The sequence below is a fragment of the Cololabis saira genome, chromosome 22 (genome assembly GCF_033807715.1).
Source record: "Cololabis saira isolate AMF1-May2022 chromosome 22, fColSai1.1, whole genome shotgun sequence".
NCBI classification, from domain to species: Eukaryota; Metazoa; Chordata; class Actinopteri; order Beloniformes; family Belonidae; genus Cololabis; species Cololabis saira.
In genome coordinates, this window is record NC_084608.1 from 25289814 (window position 1) to 25304344 (window position 14531).

The 14531-nt window shown below is 40.5% G+C and overlaps 1 protein-coding gene across 2 annotated transcripts in view; it reads left to right on the forward strand.

Annotated features, from left to right (window-relative positions):
- LOC133423070 (vasoactive intestinal polypeptide receptor 2-like) overlaps positions 1-14531 on the forward strand; it is a 56942-nt gene that overhangs the window by 17664 nt on the left and 24747 nt on the right. For both annotated transcript variants that reach the window (XM_061713173.1, XM_061713174.1), the window contains exons 3-4: positions 4569-4676; positions 7667-7764. In XM_061713173.1, the coding sequence (XP_061569157.1) occupies positions 4569-4676; positions 7667-7764 (206 nt within the window). The remainder of the gene's footprint in view (positions 1-4568; positions 4677-7666; positions 7765-14531) is intronic.

Sequence of the window (14531 nt, forward strand, 5' to 3'; positions counted from 1 at the left end):
TGCCAATGAAATATATCTGTGTGTAAACACTGTTTCAACACTCGTGTAATCAATCATTCATGTTTTCATATAGGCTACACACAGATATACACACATTCTGGTCTTTCTGTAGTTGTGGGGACATTTTGACCCTCTTAAGTTTTATCAAATATTTGTGTGGAGTTGTTTTAAATGCTACTAAGTGTTCAAACGTAGTGTACGATTAATGTCTTTTCTTTTCTTGACCTGACACACAGCCCGGTCTTTATGTAGTTGTGGGGACATTTGGTTCCTCCAAAGGTTTATCAAATATTTGTGTGGAGTTGTTTTGAATGCTATCAGGCGGTTAAAAAAAATTAATCTAATTAATTACAGGATTTATAATGAATTAATCTAATTAATCACATTTTAATCTCATGCTAAAGGTCCCCAAATAAAGAATTCGAACTCTAGGACATTAAAAAATTGCAGTACATGACTAATCAATTGAATACACTAAGAAGAGGAGATTTGAAATCCACATTTTTATTGGTGAAGTGTGTTTCATGAATGAAATTCAAAAGAAAAAGCTCAAGCACATCAGCAAACCTATTAGGCCAGGTGCATTATTCAAAAATACAATGCAAATACAGTTAAATAAATAAAATTTTGAAATAAAATACGGCTGAGTCTCAAATAGGCACTTAAGCAGACTCTGAATTCAAAATTAAAACTAAAGCTGACTCAATACAGCAATTCAAGTACCAGTACCTGTAACGTTTACAGTGGAACTTGTCCGGACATGTTTAGCGTTTAAATGATAATTCAGGCTGGAGCAGCTCCGGTGATAGGAAAATTCTTATTTACAAAATGTACAAATCACTGCGTTCTTGTTGATAGTCCCGTCTTCTTTCTTTGTATACATAAACTTGCCGTTCAAAGGCCCTGGCAAAGATTTGCTCCCCTGAGTCGCGTCAGAGACGTTCTATAAACGAGACAGCCCACTACGGTTCGTTTTCCTGTATCTGTGTCACGTGACTGCCACGCCCCTTTAGGAGACCGGAAGTAGGTCCTGAGTCTATTGAGTCCTATGGGAAAAGTGAACGTGAGCACAGATTATTACCAATTCCTTCGCCCCATAGTAACCTAAGTAAATATGGGACCCATTTTTCAAAAGCCACAAACCTTCTGAACATTCTGACACCAAAATGGCAATTTTCAGACCGACAGATTAGGAGAAAATCAACTTTGTTTGAGACCTGTCTCTGTCTGAGCAACACACTCTCGCGAGATTTGGCTCTCATCGTTTTCCCATCGGATAAAATTAAGTTTAAAACTAAAATAAAACTTGCTTCTTTGCTTAATAATACTGTTATTTTTATTATTATTATTTATTTTCTTTTTGGAAGAAAGTTGTACTGTATCTAGTGTTTTATGTTCCAAAACGATGTGGGGAGAGGGGCGACCACGCCCACTTAGGAGACGGGAAGTGTTACCATTTCATACCATTGGCAGTAACGGTAATGCGCTATCTTCTGTATAGAGGATCTTTGGTCGCGTCCAGGTCTGTCACCTGCTTTGTTTGTTTAAATAGCAACGCAGGTGGGAAGGGACCTGCCACTGCCAAGTGGCCTACGGGTCCCTCAATGGGCCAAATTTAAAATGCTTGCGCATTTTGCCACTCATAATTAATTGCGTTAATTTTCATAACACATTAATTAGCAGTGTAATTAATTAATCTAATTAACGCGCTAAACTGACAGCCCTACTATGAAGTGTTGAAACGTAGTGTACAATTAATGTCTTGTCTTTTCTTTATCTCTTAATCAGCTCTTTACCTGACACACATTCCGGTCTTTCTGTAGTTGTGGGGACATTTGGACCCTCTTAACTTTTATCAAATATTTGTATGGAGTTGTTTTAATTGCTACTAAGTGTTCAAACGTAGTGTACGATTCATTTCTTGTCTTTATCCATAACCAGCTCTTTACCTGACACGACCCGATGCGACACGTGTTACCTCTCAAGCCCGGAGCACTGGGCTTGTGGGACACCAGCGTTTTCAAGGAAAACTAATTGCATTTCTAAATATTTACAAACATCCGTGTAAATTCAGTGATTCCCAGTAATAGTAAAGGCTCTCAAATAGTTATGTTTCTAGTTTCTTGACCAGCTGAGAAATAAGACGGAAGTGGAAAGTTACAAGGAGTCCCGAACAGTCATATTACTCACAGTACAACGCTGAAAAATGTTTAAACTGAGGAAATGTACCATTAGCGATAAACGGATGAAAGCAGTCCACATGTCTGGGAGTTGGGGAGACCTGCTGTTGGGTTTCTGTCCCGGTCTAGTCGGATATTTGAGCAGCTCCCCAATGCCGGGTTTCTTTCTGGTGGTCTTCATCAATTAATCTGACCACCGGACAGCAGAGTTTCTGATTGGTTTCAAGATTTTCCTCCATGTGTTTTATGTTTCCAGGTTTTGGTCCTACTTTTGTTAGACACCAAATTCAAAATGAGCTGATATTTCGAACAAATAATGGATGAAATGTGGTAAACATTTGTGCTTTTGGCCTTTAGCTGCTCTTTGGGGCTCAGGAGGTCCGTATCACTTTACTAAATTTACTCATATCTTTGAAAGTGAACGTTTTTTATGTTCTGCTTTGTTCAAGCCCCCTCAGGTCCTTATTGCCAACTTTCCAGCTTCTATCAGGCGTTAGATAGATGTTTTGTCAGATTTTCTTAAAGCAGAAGTCTGAATTTAACGAATCTCCCTTGGCTGTCAGTCATGCAGCTGTGAGCGAGGACTGTTTTAGTATTAATGATGGAGCAGGTGGTGCAGCTCCTTCGCTCTAACGACTCCTGAAAGCTGAAGGTTTCCAGGTTAAATTGATGCTGCATGCTGTTTTTAAACCGAAAGATTAAAAAAGACCTGAGCCAGTGCTGAGACTGCAACGCTGAGCTGGTTTGGGCATCCATGTCTGAAACTATTTTATCTGTTGCAGTTCGTGAGTTCAGTTTTTACCTCAAACTAGTCAAACGTTTAATTTAAAGGGAGAGACCAGGATGAGGTAATTCTGTCAGAAGTATTCGGCCACATTTTTATTGTTGTCTTCACTAGCAGAACAATTTTTAACAGCTTCAAGCAGATGGTTTTCTGTATTTGGAATAAACTTTACTTTATTTAACTTGTTCTAATTACAACTGTTGTCTTCACACATTTCCTTTTTCATTCTGCCACAAACATTAGTCATTTCTCTGAACTGGGAAACAAGATATTTTTTAAAACTTTGACATCTTATGTATAGTTTTTGTAAGAATTGGTACATAATATGAGTATTTACTAAGGAGTGAACCATCTCTAGAAGCATCACTCAAAAACAGGATCGACTTGATGCTCAGGAAAATATCCAAGACATCAATTTCAGTGTCACAATGTGGTAAAAAAAAATACTTTTCTATATGAAAACACAGAAAAAATATGTTTTTAATTTAGTGTTAATTATATTTTGAAATTAAAAACACCTTGTATTTAAATAAGTATTTTACCTTTATTTTTATAAATACATTAGGCAAGTTATGTATCTTTTAATTCATTTTTTTATTTTTTCTAATAATTTTTTGGTTTGTCTAAAATCTTTTTTTTTTCTTCTTGGATAATTGGAGGTGATCAGAGGTCTCGGAAATTCACTTAACAGATATGATACATCCGGCATTTAGGGTTAAAATAATAATAATAAAAAAAAGAAACATCTTGTAAACCTTAATTTTATCTTCAAGAAGTTTGAAATTGTAGATTAAAAGCTTCAGTTTTACTCTGGAAAAAAAAAATAGAAAAAGTGTTAATTTAGGAGCTTTTACTGAGGGGAAACGACCGTGTTGATCTTTAAAATGTTTGGCTAAATTAGTGCTTTTATTTAACACATTATAGCACTGCTCGGCTCGCTAGCAGGAGCCAACACAATTACTGCTAATTGGTCAAGTTAGTTAACATCCATGTTTGGTAGTGAAACTTGAAATGTTTGGGCAAATCTGAAGAGAATGAATGTAAAGTAATTAGTCCTTTAGTCGTCCCGGGTGTAACATGAGTGTCCCAGCTGCTTCTCAGGCGTCTTAGTTCCTAGTTACACTTTTGTCTTGCATGTGAAATATTTCCACCGTGCACGTCTACATTTGCGCTCGAAGCGTCCCTGAAGGACCCATCAGCCGGCTTTGCTCGGCTGCAGATGTTCCTGATGTTTGCAGGGTTTCTGAAGTTAACTGTAGAAAACACGACGACAATTATATCAATATTGCTCCAAAGTGGTACCTTAAGTCCCATTTTCTTAAATATATTAAATATCACTGGCCGCTCTATGACAGTCATAAAAACCATAACAAAGACAAAAGTCATAATCAGTTTCTCTTTGTTCCCCGAAATACCACACCTGTATTTTACCTCTAAGTTAACCTGCAACTTATTCTTTCTACATTTTAACAAAACAAAAAAGAAAAACTGTGAAAACTCTGGAGGAGTTTGCAAGAAGCAGCTCAACTAAACAGGAGGTCCGCCCCTGGAAAGCTTTTAATGTGTGTGTGTGTGTGTGTGTGCGTGTGTGTGTGTGTGAGCAGGATGTCCAGGCGAGTGGAACAACGTCTCGTGTTGGCACAGCGTGACCGTCGGTGAAGTGCGGACCGTCCGCTGCCCTTTCCCTTTCCAGCTGTTTTTTGGCAAAAACGGTGAGCTTCATCTCAAACACACACTTCCTCCCACACACACACACACTCACACACACACACAAACAGACATTTCCGACCATTCAGAGCTCATTAAGAGAGTTGAAAAGTTACCAAAACCTAACTTCAGCTTCACCGACACCTGCTGTTTCACTTAAAAGTTCCAACACGTTTATCTCGGGACGTAAAGATGCTTTTGTCGCAGGTCAGGAAATACAGAGGCAATGAAAACATCTAAAACACTTTGAATTAACTACTTATTCTGCTCTAAACTGCCATAAGATCACAAAATCACAATAAAGACACATGAAACATGCAAACAGGGATAACTGTTTCTTTATTGAAGACGCCGTGGCAGTGCTGCAGGAAATAATCTCATTGAGATTCAGAATCTCTTTTGCAAGGGCCACAACGGCAGCATAGTAGGTCCACATAAAATACACACTGGAACAACAACAACACAGAGATAAAAAGAGCTAAAACCACATCATTGCAGTATAATCACTGTGCATGCAGGAGTCAAATAGTCCATGATCCCAGCTTTAAAACCTTCCATCCTTAGGAGATAATCAAATTTAAGATGATTCTGCAACTTATACCAGGACGAGGGTGTGAATGCTTTGAAGGCCTGTTCCCCAGACAGAATATTGTACATTATTAATCTGTCCTGCCTGAGACTACAGCTGTTGGTGTTGACTTTAGAAACCCAGAGAGAACTCAAATAAGGGGGCGAGTCACACAGGATGGACTTACAGGACTGTCTCAGAAAATTAGAATATTGTGATAAAGTCCATTATTTTCTGTAATGCAATTAAAAAAACAAAAATGTCATACATTCTGGATTCATTACAAATCAACTGAAATATTGCAAGCCTTTTATTATTTTAACATTGCTGATTATGGCTTACAGTTTAAGATTGATTTTTTGAGATAGGATATTTGAGTTTTCTTAAACTGTAAGCCATGATCAGCTATATTATTATAATAAAAGGCTTGCAATATTTCAGTTGATTTGTAATGAATCCAGAATGTATGACATTTTTGCATTACAGAAAATAAAGGGCTTTATCACAATATTAAAATTTTCTGAGACAGTCCTGTATAAACACAACAACACCAGTGTTACCATCTACGATTGTACAGAGAAGCCAACAGTCTCATAAAGACCACAGCGATGAGCAGGAAAACCTGAATCTGTTATAAATCTTAATGCTGCATGAAACACTGAATCCAGCATTTTTGAATTCATGTATAAGATATCAGCATAATCAAGTATTAGACTTGTAGTTCTCGAGACCGGTCTTCATCTCAAGACCACTTTTTTGTGCTCTTGGTTTTGTCTCGGATAATTGAGACGCCGTTGCACACTAAGGTGACAGGATCTTGTGATCACCAGTTCTTCAGTGTAAACTGATTACTATAATTATTAATAATGTAATTTAATGTTGATAATTGTATCTTTAATATTTAAAATTCAGGTTTCTTCTGCAAATTAAGTCCAATTTAAATCAGTAACATTTACTATTCATTCCTTTTCTGAGGTGGAGGGGGGTGTTGGAGCTGGTTTTTCTGCTAGAGGACTTTGAGACTAGTTAGTAGTCGTGTCAATCCTTAAAAGCACTGGAGTCAATCCTCCAATAGTGTAGAAATAGCGGTAGTGCAGTCGCCACACATATCTGATCTCAGCTGATGGATGAAAACATTTATAGTGAGTTCAACATCATCATCCACTTCTCTGTGTTATTGAGCTGCAGTTGAATACAAGCTCATATGGAAACTAGCTGAACCAGGATGGAGCTGATGTTCTACAATCACGCAGGATCAGGAAATAACTAGGTTTCTTTTTGGTCTCGGTCTCTTGATACTCTGGTTTTGGTGGTGTCCTGGTCTCGGTTTAGGTGCTCTTGACCACAAGTCTATCAAGTATTGATACAAACATTGCCTGAATCAGTCTTTTTCTTGTATTAAGAGGAGAAACAACTTTAGTTTCTATAATAGCAGCGCCTCTATGACTTATTATGGTCTGGGCCGATCCAAAAAGGTGGATTTTGTTGTTCCGAGGCGGGTTTACTTTGATCGTCCTGATGTGTCACCAAACTTCTAATCCAGATGTTGGGTGACGCAACTTTGGACATTTTTGTAAGTATTCTGCACTTCCTTGTTGGGAAACAGCCGTTTGGGAAGTGCTGCAGCTCTGAGCATCAGGAAGAGGAATCTGAAGCCTCATGTTTAGTAAAATACATGTGAACGCTGGGATTTAAAGGTTAAAAGAGGTAGTTTCTGCCGCCAAAGTTGAATTCACAGCCTCAAAACTCTGAAATCATCTCTGAATATTATATAATATATAACTGGCACCCTGATGAAACGTGTCATCATCACGACGTACCGGGCGGCAGCTGCTCTGTTTCAGCATCACAGGATGTGGCCGCTGAGCCTCCCCGCTCTGCTGCTGCTGCTCAACACGCCACGGCGTCCGCGCTGCAGGATGGGTGACGGCGGCTAGATGATCAGATAACGGCTGCTAGTGATCTATAGCTGCTTCCAGGGAACAACTCTTATCTGAGACAGAACCGGACCTTTGCAACGATGCAGAGATGTGGTTTTGGCTTTTCTGCACATCAGCACTTGAAAAAATTATATACTTCAGAACAAAAGGTTTAATCTCTTTATTTATTTTCAACTCTCCGATTTCCTCAGAGTTTGAGAATTAAAAGATTTTAGGGGACAGTTTGAATTAATTAATAGTACATGTCTTTATAAATATTAAAACTTTAAGCTTGTTTTTTATGTTTTTTCGTGACAGAAGTTGGATTTTTAGGCACTTTTTCCTGTTATTTTACCAGTTTCGGGGGGGAAATCCTGCTCTTTAATTCCTCCACTGGCACAAAGTCGGTGACGACCCGTTGGGTTTATCGTTAAAAGTCACAAAAACACGAATGTTTGATGCGCTACCTGAAGAGCAAGTGGTTGACTGTGAAATGTCTCTGTCTCAGGCAGCCTCAGCAGGAACTGCACCGACAAAGGCTGGTCCTCCGTCTACCCCGACATCGGCACCGCCTGCTCCTCAGACGTCACAGACAAGCCCAAAGAGGTGAGTCCCTTTACCTTTCTCCATCTCTGAAGACGTCTGTCTTTTACAGACGTAAAAATGACCAGAAATCTTGAGTTCTGATCATATCTTGAGTCAACCAGGGGACGACCAGATAGAGATGCACCGATCAGGATTTTGAGAGTTGATAACCGATGTCCAAAATCAGTATCTGCCGATCCCAATATTGCCGATCACAGCGTGAAATCCATAAATTCTTCAATATTGTTGTCTCATATACAGTACAAAACACACATTGTATTATCTAACTAAGTATCATGAATTGTCTGTTTTATTGCAGACTGATGTGTAATATTTCAACCCTCTGGAGACTCTTAGAGATGATTTAGACTTAGTTTACAAAGATTAATTGTGCTTTCACACCTGTCCTGTTTGGAGCAGTTGTTCCGAAACAGGGAGCATTTTCCCCTAAAGATCGGTTCCTTTGGTATATGTGAACATAGCAATCGTGTTCGGATGCGGGACAAATCAAGCGAGCCGAGATCTCCTAGGAGAGGTGGTCTCGGCTCGCTTCCATTCCAGACCTGGAGCGGTTCGTTTGCTGTGAGAACATAATCCACACAGCACACAGAAACACACAGAAACAAACTAGCCACACTCGCTTACGATGCTCAATAGTTGTTGTTTTTCCTGGGGGAACGGAAGTGGAAACTCCTTCCGCGTTCATTTCTGACCAATGAGAGAACAGTTGGTTCTTGCATGGCATTTGTTAACAGCTTTGAACCGCTACAGACTGTATCTATTTAGCCCCTGAATTGGAACAAAACAAATGGGCCACAGGTGTGAAAGCACCCTAAGTGTAGTAGACAGTAGACTAGTAGTAGTTCATACAAGTTGTAAACTATAAACCTTAGTTTTCCTGTGGAAAAAGGAATTAAATCTTAAAGGAGCATGGGGCAGGATTGAGGCAGGATTTATGAAAAAAATTCGTATACGTTTTAAGTTTTCTAGTAATAATGTCAGATGAAGCGTTCCAAACCAAAAAGAATGAGCCCTCTAGTGTATCTCTCCGTTGCCTTGAACAGGCTGTGTGCTGCAAAATGTGCTGCAATTCGGTACCGAATTTCCCACGCTGTCCTACGGATGTGACGTCACATGACGCTGCATGTGCGTTCTCCCCGTTCTCCTGTGCCGGCTTCACTGTTGACTGCAGTACCCCCGACGGGGGGCGAAGGGTGGCGCTAGAGAGTCTCATTTCTTAAAAGGAGCCTCATGCTCCTTTAAAATAAAAATTAATTATGTAAGCTTTGCAAAAGCTTTAGCGATAGCATCCGCCGCGTGTGAGGAAACTCTTGTGAGTGAAGCACAACTCTTCACACTAGAACTGCAAATGTGACTCGTGAAGCGACTGACACGACTGTCGTCCTGCAATAGGGTTAGGGGTTGGATGTGATATAGTTTGGTATAACTCCGGCGGACATTCATCAGTGAAGTATTAACGACCCAGCAGCGTGTCGATCCAAGCGATCCAAGCTGCTAACGACGCATTTAAACAGAAATGATGATCGAGACGTATGAATCCATTACCTGATGATGTAGTTCTTCATTTTTCTTGCTGTTGTTGCTTTCATTTATAGGTCTCTGTTACGTTCAGCTGAGTTAGCGGCGTTGCTGCACGCTACTTTTCTTTCTCTGCCTTAGCAGCAGTGGACTTTGGGAACTCAATATACTGTCAAATCTCAAAACTTTCAAATGTCTTATCAGCTTTGTTTTTGTAACATTCCTCCTCGTGGTATCTCCTTTGTACACACTTTGCAAACTGCAAATTTGTTGTCCTTTTCGGACATTGTAAAACTCCCGTACCGGTCACGCCATTTTCAGCGTTCGATGTTTTGTAGAGACTGCCACGTTTGTTAATGTCAATGTCAATGTCAATTTTATTTACATAGCACATTTAAAAACAACCGAGGTCGACCAAAGTTCTGTACAGTATGTATTAAAATTAAACAATTCCAAAAGAAAATACAGTATAAAGTGCAGAAACAATGAAATCACTAACGTACTAGGATGATCAATAAAATAGTAATAAAAAATAGACAGCAAAGAACAGACACACAAAGCGCACAATCACTTCTCACAGATGTGGGCCACTATTTACCCTACACCAAAAGCCAATGAAAAGAAATACGTTTTCAAAGATGACTTAAAAACCTCTAGGGTCTGAGCAGATCTAATGTTTAGTGGCAAGCTATTCCACAGCTTAGGGGCAGCCAGCGCAGAGGCTCGCTCACCTTTTGTTTTGAGCCTGGATTTTGGGACGTCTAAGAGCAGGGGTGTCCAAAGTCGGTCCTCGAGGGCCGGTGTCCTGCGTGTTTTAGATGTGTCTGTTGTGACCCAATTAGCCACGGTGGTGAATGGAACCTTAGATGAATACTTCTTTACACGCACCTTATTGTTTGTTTGTTGTTGCTTCGCCGATCTTCTCTCTCTCTCTCTTTATTGTTGTGGGATGTTGTTTTCTTTGCAGTTTATATAACATTTAATTAAGTGTTTAACATACGTGCTGCGTGCGGTAAGAAACATTATTCTCCATGTGGTTCCAAACACGCTGCGCCCACACACCTGTGTCTATTTATCACCTAATTGCGTGACGTGACCCATTACCAAGGGTTTTGCTGCCCCCTTGTGGCTTGGTAAATAAATAACACCCAAAATTAACTTACAACCAAAAGAAACCAAAAACACCCATATTGGCTCCAACACACCGGCCCCTTAATTGTGATAAACAATTACTAAAACAAAATTCTAAGGAGCCAGTACTAAAGTGATTTAGTCTTTATCTTCTTTGTGAAGCAGAGGTGTCATCTGAGTCCTCTGCAGCTTCTTGCAGTAGACAGATCTTAGAGATTGGTCTGTCCAACTGTCCAGTCTTGGTCTTCAACCTCACTGAACGCACCAAACCTCTCTTATCAGGGTAAGTATCAATGATCTTTCCCATTAGCCACGATCCTCTTGGTGCAGTGGGATCCATGATGATGACCAAGTCTCCGATGGTGAAGCTTCTTTTTGGATTTCTCCATTTATGTCTTTCTTGTAACAGTGGGAGGTATTCCTTCAACCACCTCTTCCAAAATAGGTCCGACATGTATTGAACCTGTCTCCATCTCTTTCTAGCGTACAGGTCTTCATTCCGAAAAAGTCCAAGTGGCAGCAACGGTTTTGTCTTCAAAAGCAGAAGATGATTAGGCGTAAGTGCCTCCAAGTCATTTGGATCATCTGAGACCTTTGTGATAGGTCGATCATTCAAAATGGCTTCAATTTCACACATGATGGTAAGCAAACTTTCATCATCCACATGTTGTTGTTGGAGAACAGAGTAGAGCACCTTCCTAACAAGACGAATAAGACGCTCCCATGCTCCTCCATGATGAGACCCTGCGGGCGGATTGAAGCTCCATTTTAGTCCCTTTGACAGCAAAGCTTTCTGTATTTTGCTCTGGTCAAGGCAGGCCAATGCTTCTCTGAGCTCTCGTTCTGCACCAACGAAGTTTGTGCCATTGTCAGATCTTATTTGGAAAACTTGACCTCGTCGACACATGAATCTTCTTATTGCATTAATACACGAGTCTGTATCCAATGAATGTGCTACTTCAAGGTGTATGGCTCTACTTGCCATGCAGGTAAATATGACACCATAGCGTTTGACCATGTTGCGACCTCTCTTAACCTCGATGGGTCCAAAGTAGTCCACTCCTGTGTTTGTGAAAGGAGGTAAGCTTGGAATAACTCTTTCCACTGGTAAATCAGCCATTTTTTGTTCTCCGTGCTTTCCTTGGTAACGTCTGCATACAACACAGTCAGATATGGTTTTTCTGCATGCTGAGTTGGCATGTGTTATCCAATATTTCTTTCTGAGGGTCGATAACATATGGTTTCTCCCAGCGTGTCCTGTGATTTTATGAATATGTTGTAGAATGAGTTTGGAAACAAGTTGATCCTTGCCTAGGATTGCAGGGTGTTTAACCTCTTCAGGCATAGCTGCCTTACTGAGTCTGCCTCCTACTTTCAACATGCCATCTTCCAACACTGGGTCCAATCTGGAAATATCACTGTTTCCTTTTACAGTTTTTCCATTTTCCAGGTTTGACATTTCCATTGGGAATCTCTCCTTTTGGCTAAAACGAACAATTTCAGCCTCAGCCTTTGAAATATCTTCCACAGTTACTGACTGACCACCAAGTGTAGCTTTCAGTTTAGTCATCTCTGTTTTCATCTTTTCTGCTCCAATTCTTGACTTGCTCTGATCAACAGGGACTTGTATGTCTTGTCTGTGTCTTGCAAGCTTTAGAAGGGTATCTTTGACTTTGAGAAACCACGCAACTGAGATCCTCAGTCGATTCCAATCTGAAAAGTAGCTCAGTAACTGTTGTGTTGCATTCTCCGGATCATTCACAGCAATGGCATTCACAGAAACCTCCTTTTTAACTTCTGGGTCATTACTGTTGATCGGATTATGATCAAATATGGGTTTTGGCCATTCCTCTTCTGCCTTCAGAAGAAAGTCTGGACCCTTGAGCCATCTTTTGCAAGCCAGAAAGTGGTCTGAGGACAATCCTCTGGAGGCGTCATCGGCTGGGTTATTCTTTGAATTGACATATCTCCACTGTGAGGTGTCTGTCATTTCCCTTATGAGAGCCACTCGATTTGCTACAAAGGTGTGAAACCTTGTAGTTTCACTTGTGATATACCTCAGTACTGTCATGCTGTCAGTCCAAAAAACTGATTTCTCCGACTGGAATGAAAGTTCCCTCTTCAACATTTGGTCGACTCGAACTGCTAGTACAGCGGCTGTGAGTTCAAGTCTTGGAATAGTAGTTTGTTTCATTGGCGCAACTCTTGATTTTCCCAACATAAATGAGACTTGTACTCCCTTTTCCAAAGTCAGTCTAAGATAAGATACAGTACCATAGCCATGTGCGCTTGCATCCGAAAAATGATGCAATTCTGCAATTTCTGGTTTTCCAGAATGTTTTCCTTTGATGCAGCGTTGTACCTTGAACTCTGACATCTTTCTTAGATCTGCCACCCATTCTTGCCATTGGCAAGCGAAACTCTGAGGTATGTCTTCATCCCAGCTGATGTTTCTTCTGCACATCTCCTGCAGCAACAGTTTAGGCGGGAGAATGAAGGGAGATAGAAACCCTAAGGGATCATAGATTGAACTTATCACAGACAGGATGCCACGTCTGGTATGCAAGCGTGCTTCCACAGATGTTCTAAATTGAAATGTGTCAGTCTCCACATTCCAGTACAGTCCAAGAGCTCGTTCCATGGGTAACTCATCCCTATCCAAGTCTAAATCTCTCATTGTCACAGATCTTTTTTCTTCTGGAATAGATGTCAACACTGTCCGACTGTTGGTGATCCATTTTGACAGATAAAATCCTCCTCTCTGAAGCATGGCAGTCAGATCTTGTATCAGCTGGATTGCCTCTTCTTCCGATGGTAGCGATTTTAAACAATCATCCACATAAAAGTTATGTTGGACAGTATCATACACCATTGGTGAGAAGAAATCCTTGTTATCCTCAGCAGTTTTCTTCAGTGCATAATTGGAACAACTAGGTGACGAAGTGGCACCAAATAGATGTACTAGCATCCGATATTCTACTGGAGATTTAGTCCAGTCTCCTTCAGGCCACCACAAAAACCTGAGAAAATCTGTGTCTTTCTCTGACACTCTGACCTGGTGGAACATCGCTTGTATATCTGCCATTAAAGCCACATGCTCCTCTCTGAATCGTAAAAGTACCCCAAGCAGAGAGTTGGTGAGATCTGGACCTTGGAGTAGTTGGCTGTTAAGCGACACACCTTGAAAATCTGCTCCACAGTCAAAAACTACTCTCAAAGTTTTCTTTTGGGGGTGGTACACACCATGATGAGGGAGATACCACACCTTGTTGTCATTACGCTGTAACTGATGTGATGGTACAATCTCAGCGTATCCTTTGTTGATAACTTCACTTAAAAAAGCTGTGTAGTCTTTCTGATAGTTGAAGTCTCTTTTGAATTTTTTCTTTAAGTTCAGCAGACGCTGCACGGCAATGTTGCGGTTGTTAGGCATAGTTATACCCTCTCTCCTGAACGGTAGATCCAAACTGTAATGGTCTTCTCGAAGTTTGACTGAATGATCCATGATATCCATAAACTTCAGGTCCTCTCTTGACATTTCAAGTTTTTCGTCCGTAACCTTTTCATTGAAGTCTTGGTTATACTGTGACACCAAAAGCTCCTCTATTTTGGCAACAGAAATTCTGTTTGCTGTAACAGTATCACTGTTGTCATTCCCACTTCTCAGAGGTCCGTTAACGACCCAACCTAATTGGGTTCGCACAGCATATGGTCCACTGTTATGGCTGTTGATGACCTCGAGAGGTTCCATGAGATGTGGAGCATTGGTGCCTATCAACAGACCCACATCTGTGTCAATTTCTTTGATTTGGATTTTGTCCAGGTATGGCCATTTCTGTACCTCTTCCTGTTTAGGAGCATTGTTCCTAGACACAGGCATCGATTTTTGCGTGATGACTTCTGGGAGGTGAAAGAATTGGTCACCATCAAATCTGCATACTTCCAAACCTTTGAATGCATTACAAGTCACAACCTTGGTTTGTCCCATTGTACGAAGTAGTATTCCCCTTCTGGTTCCTGTCAGGTTCAACTGCTTCAACAAATTATCAGTACAAAATGTAGCCGTACTTCCTGGATCTAAGAATGCGTATGTCTGCACCAGTTTATCACCCTTTTGT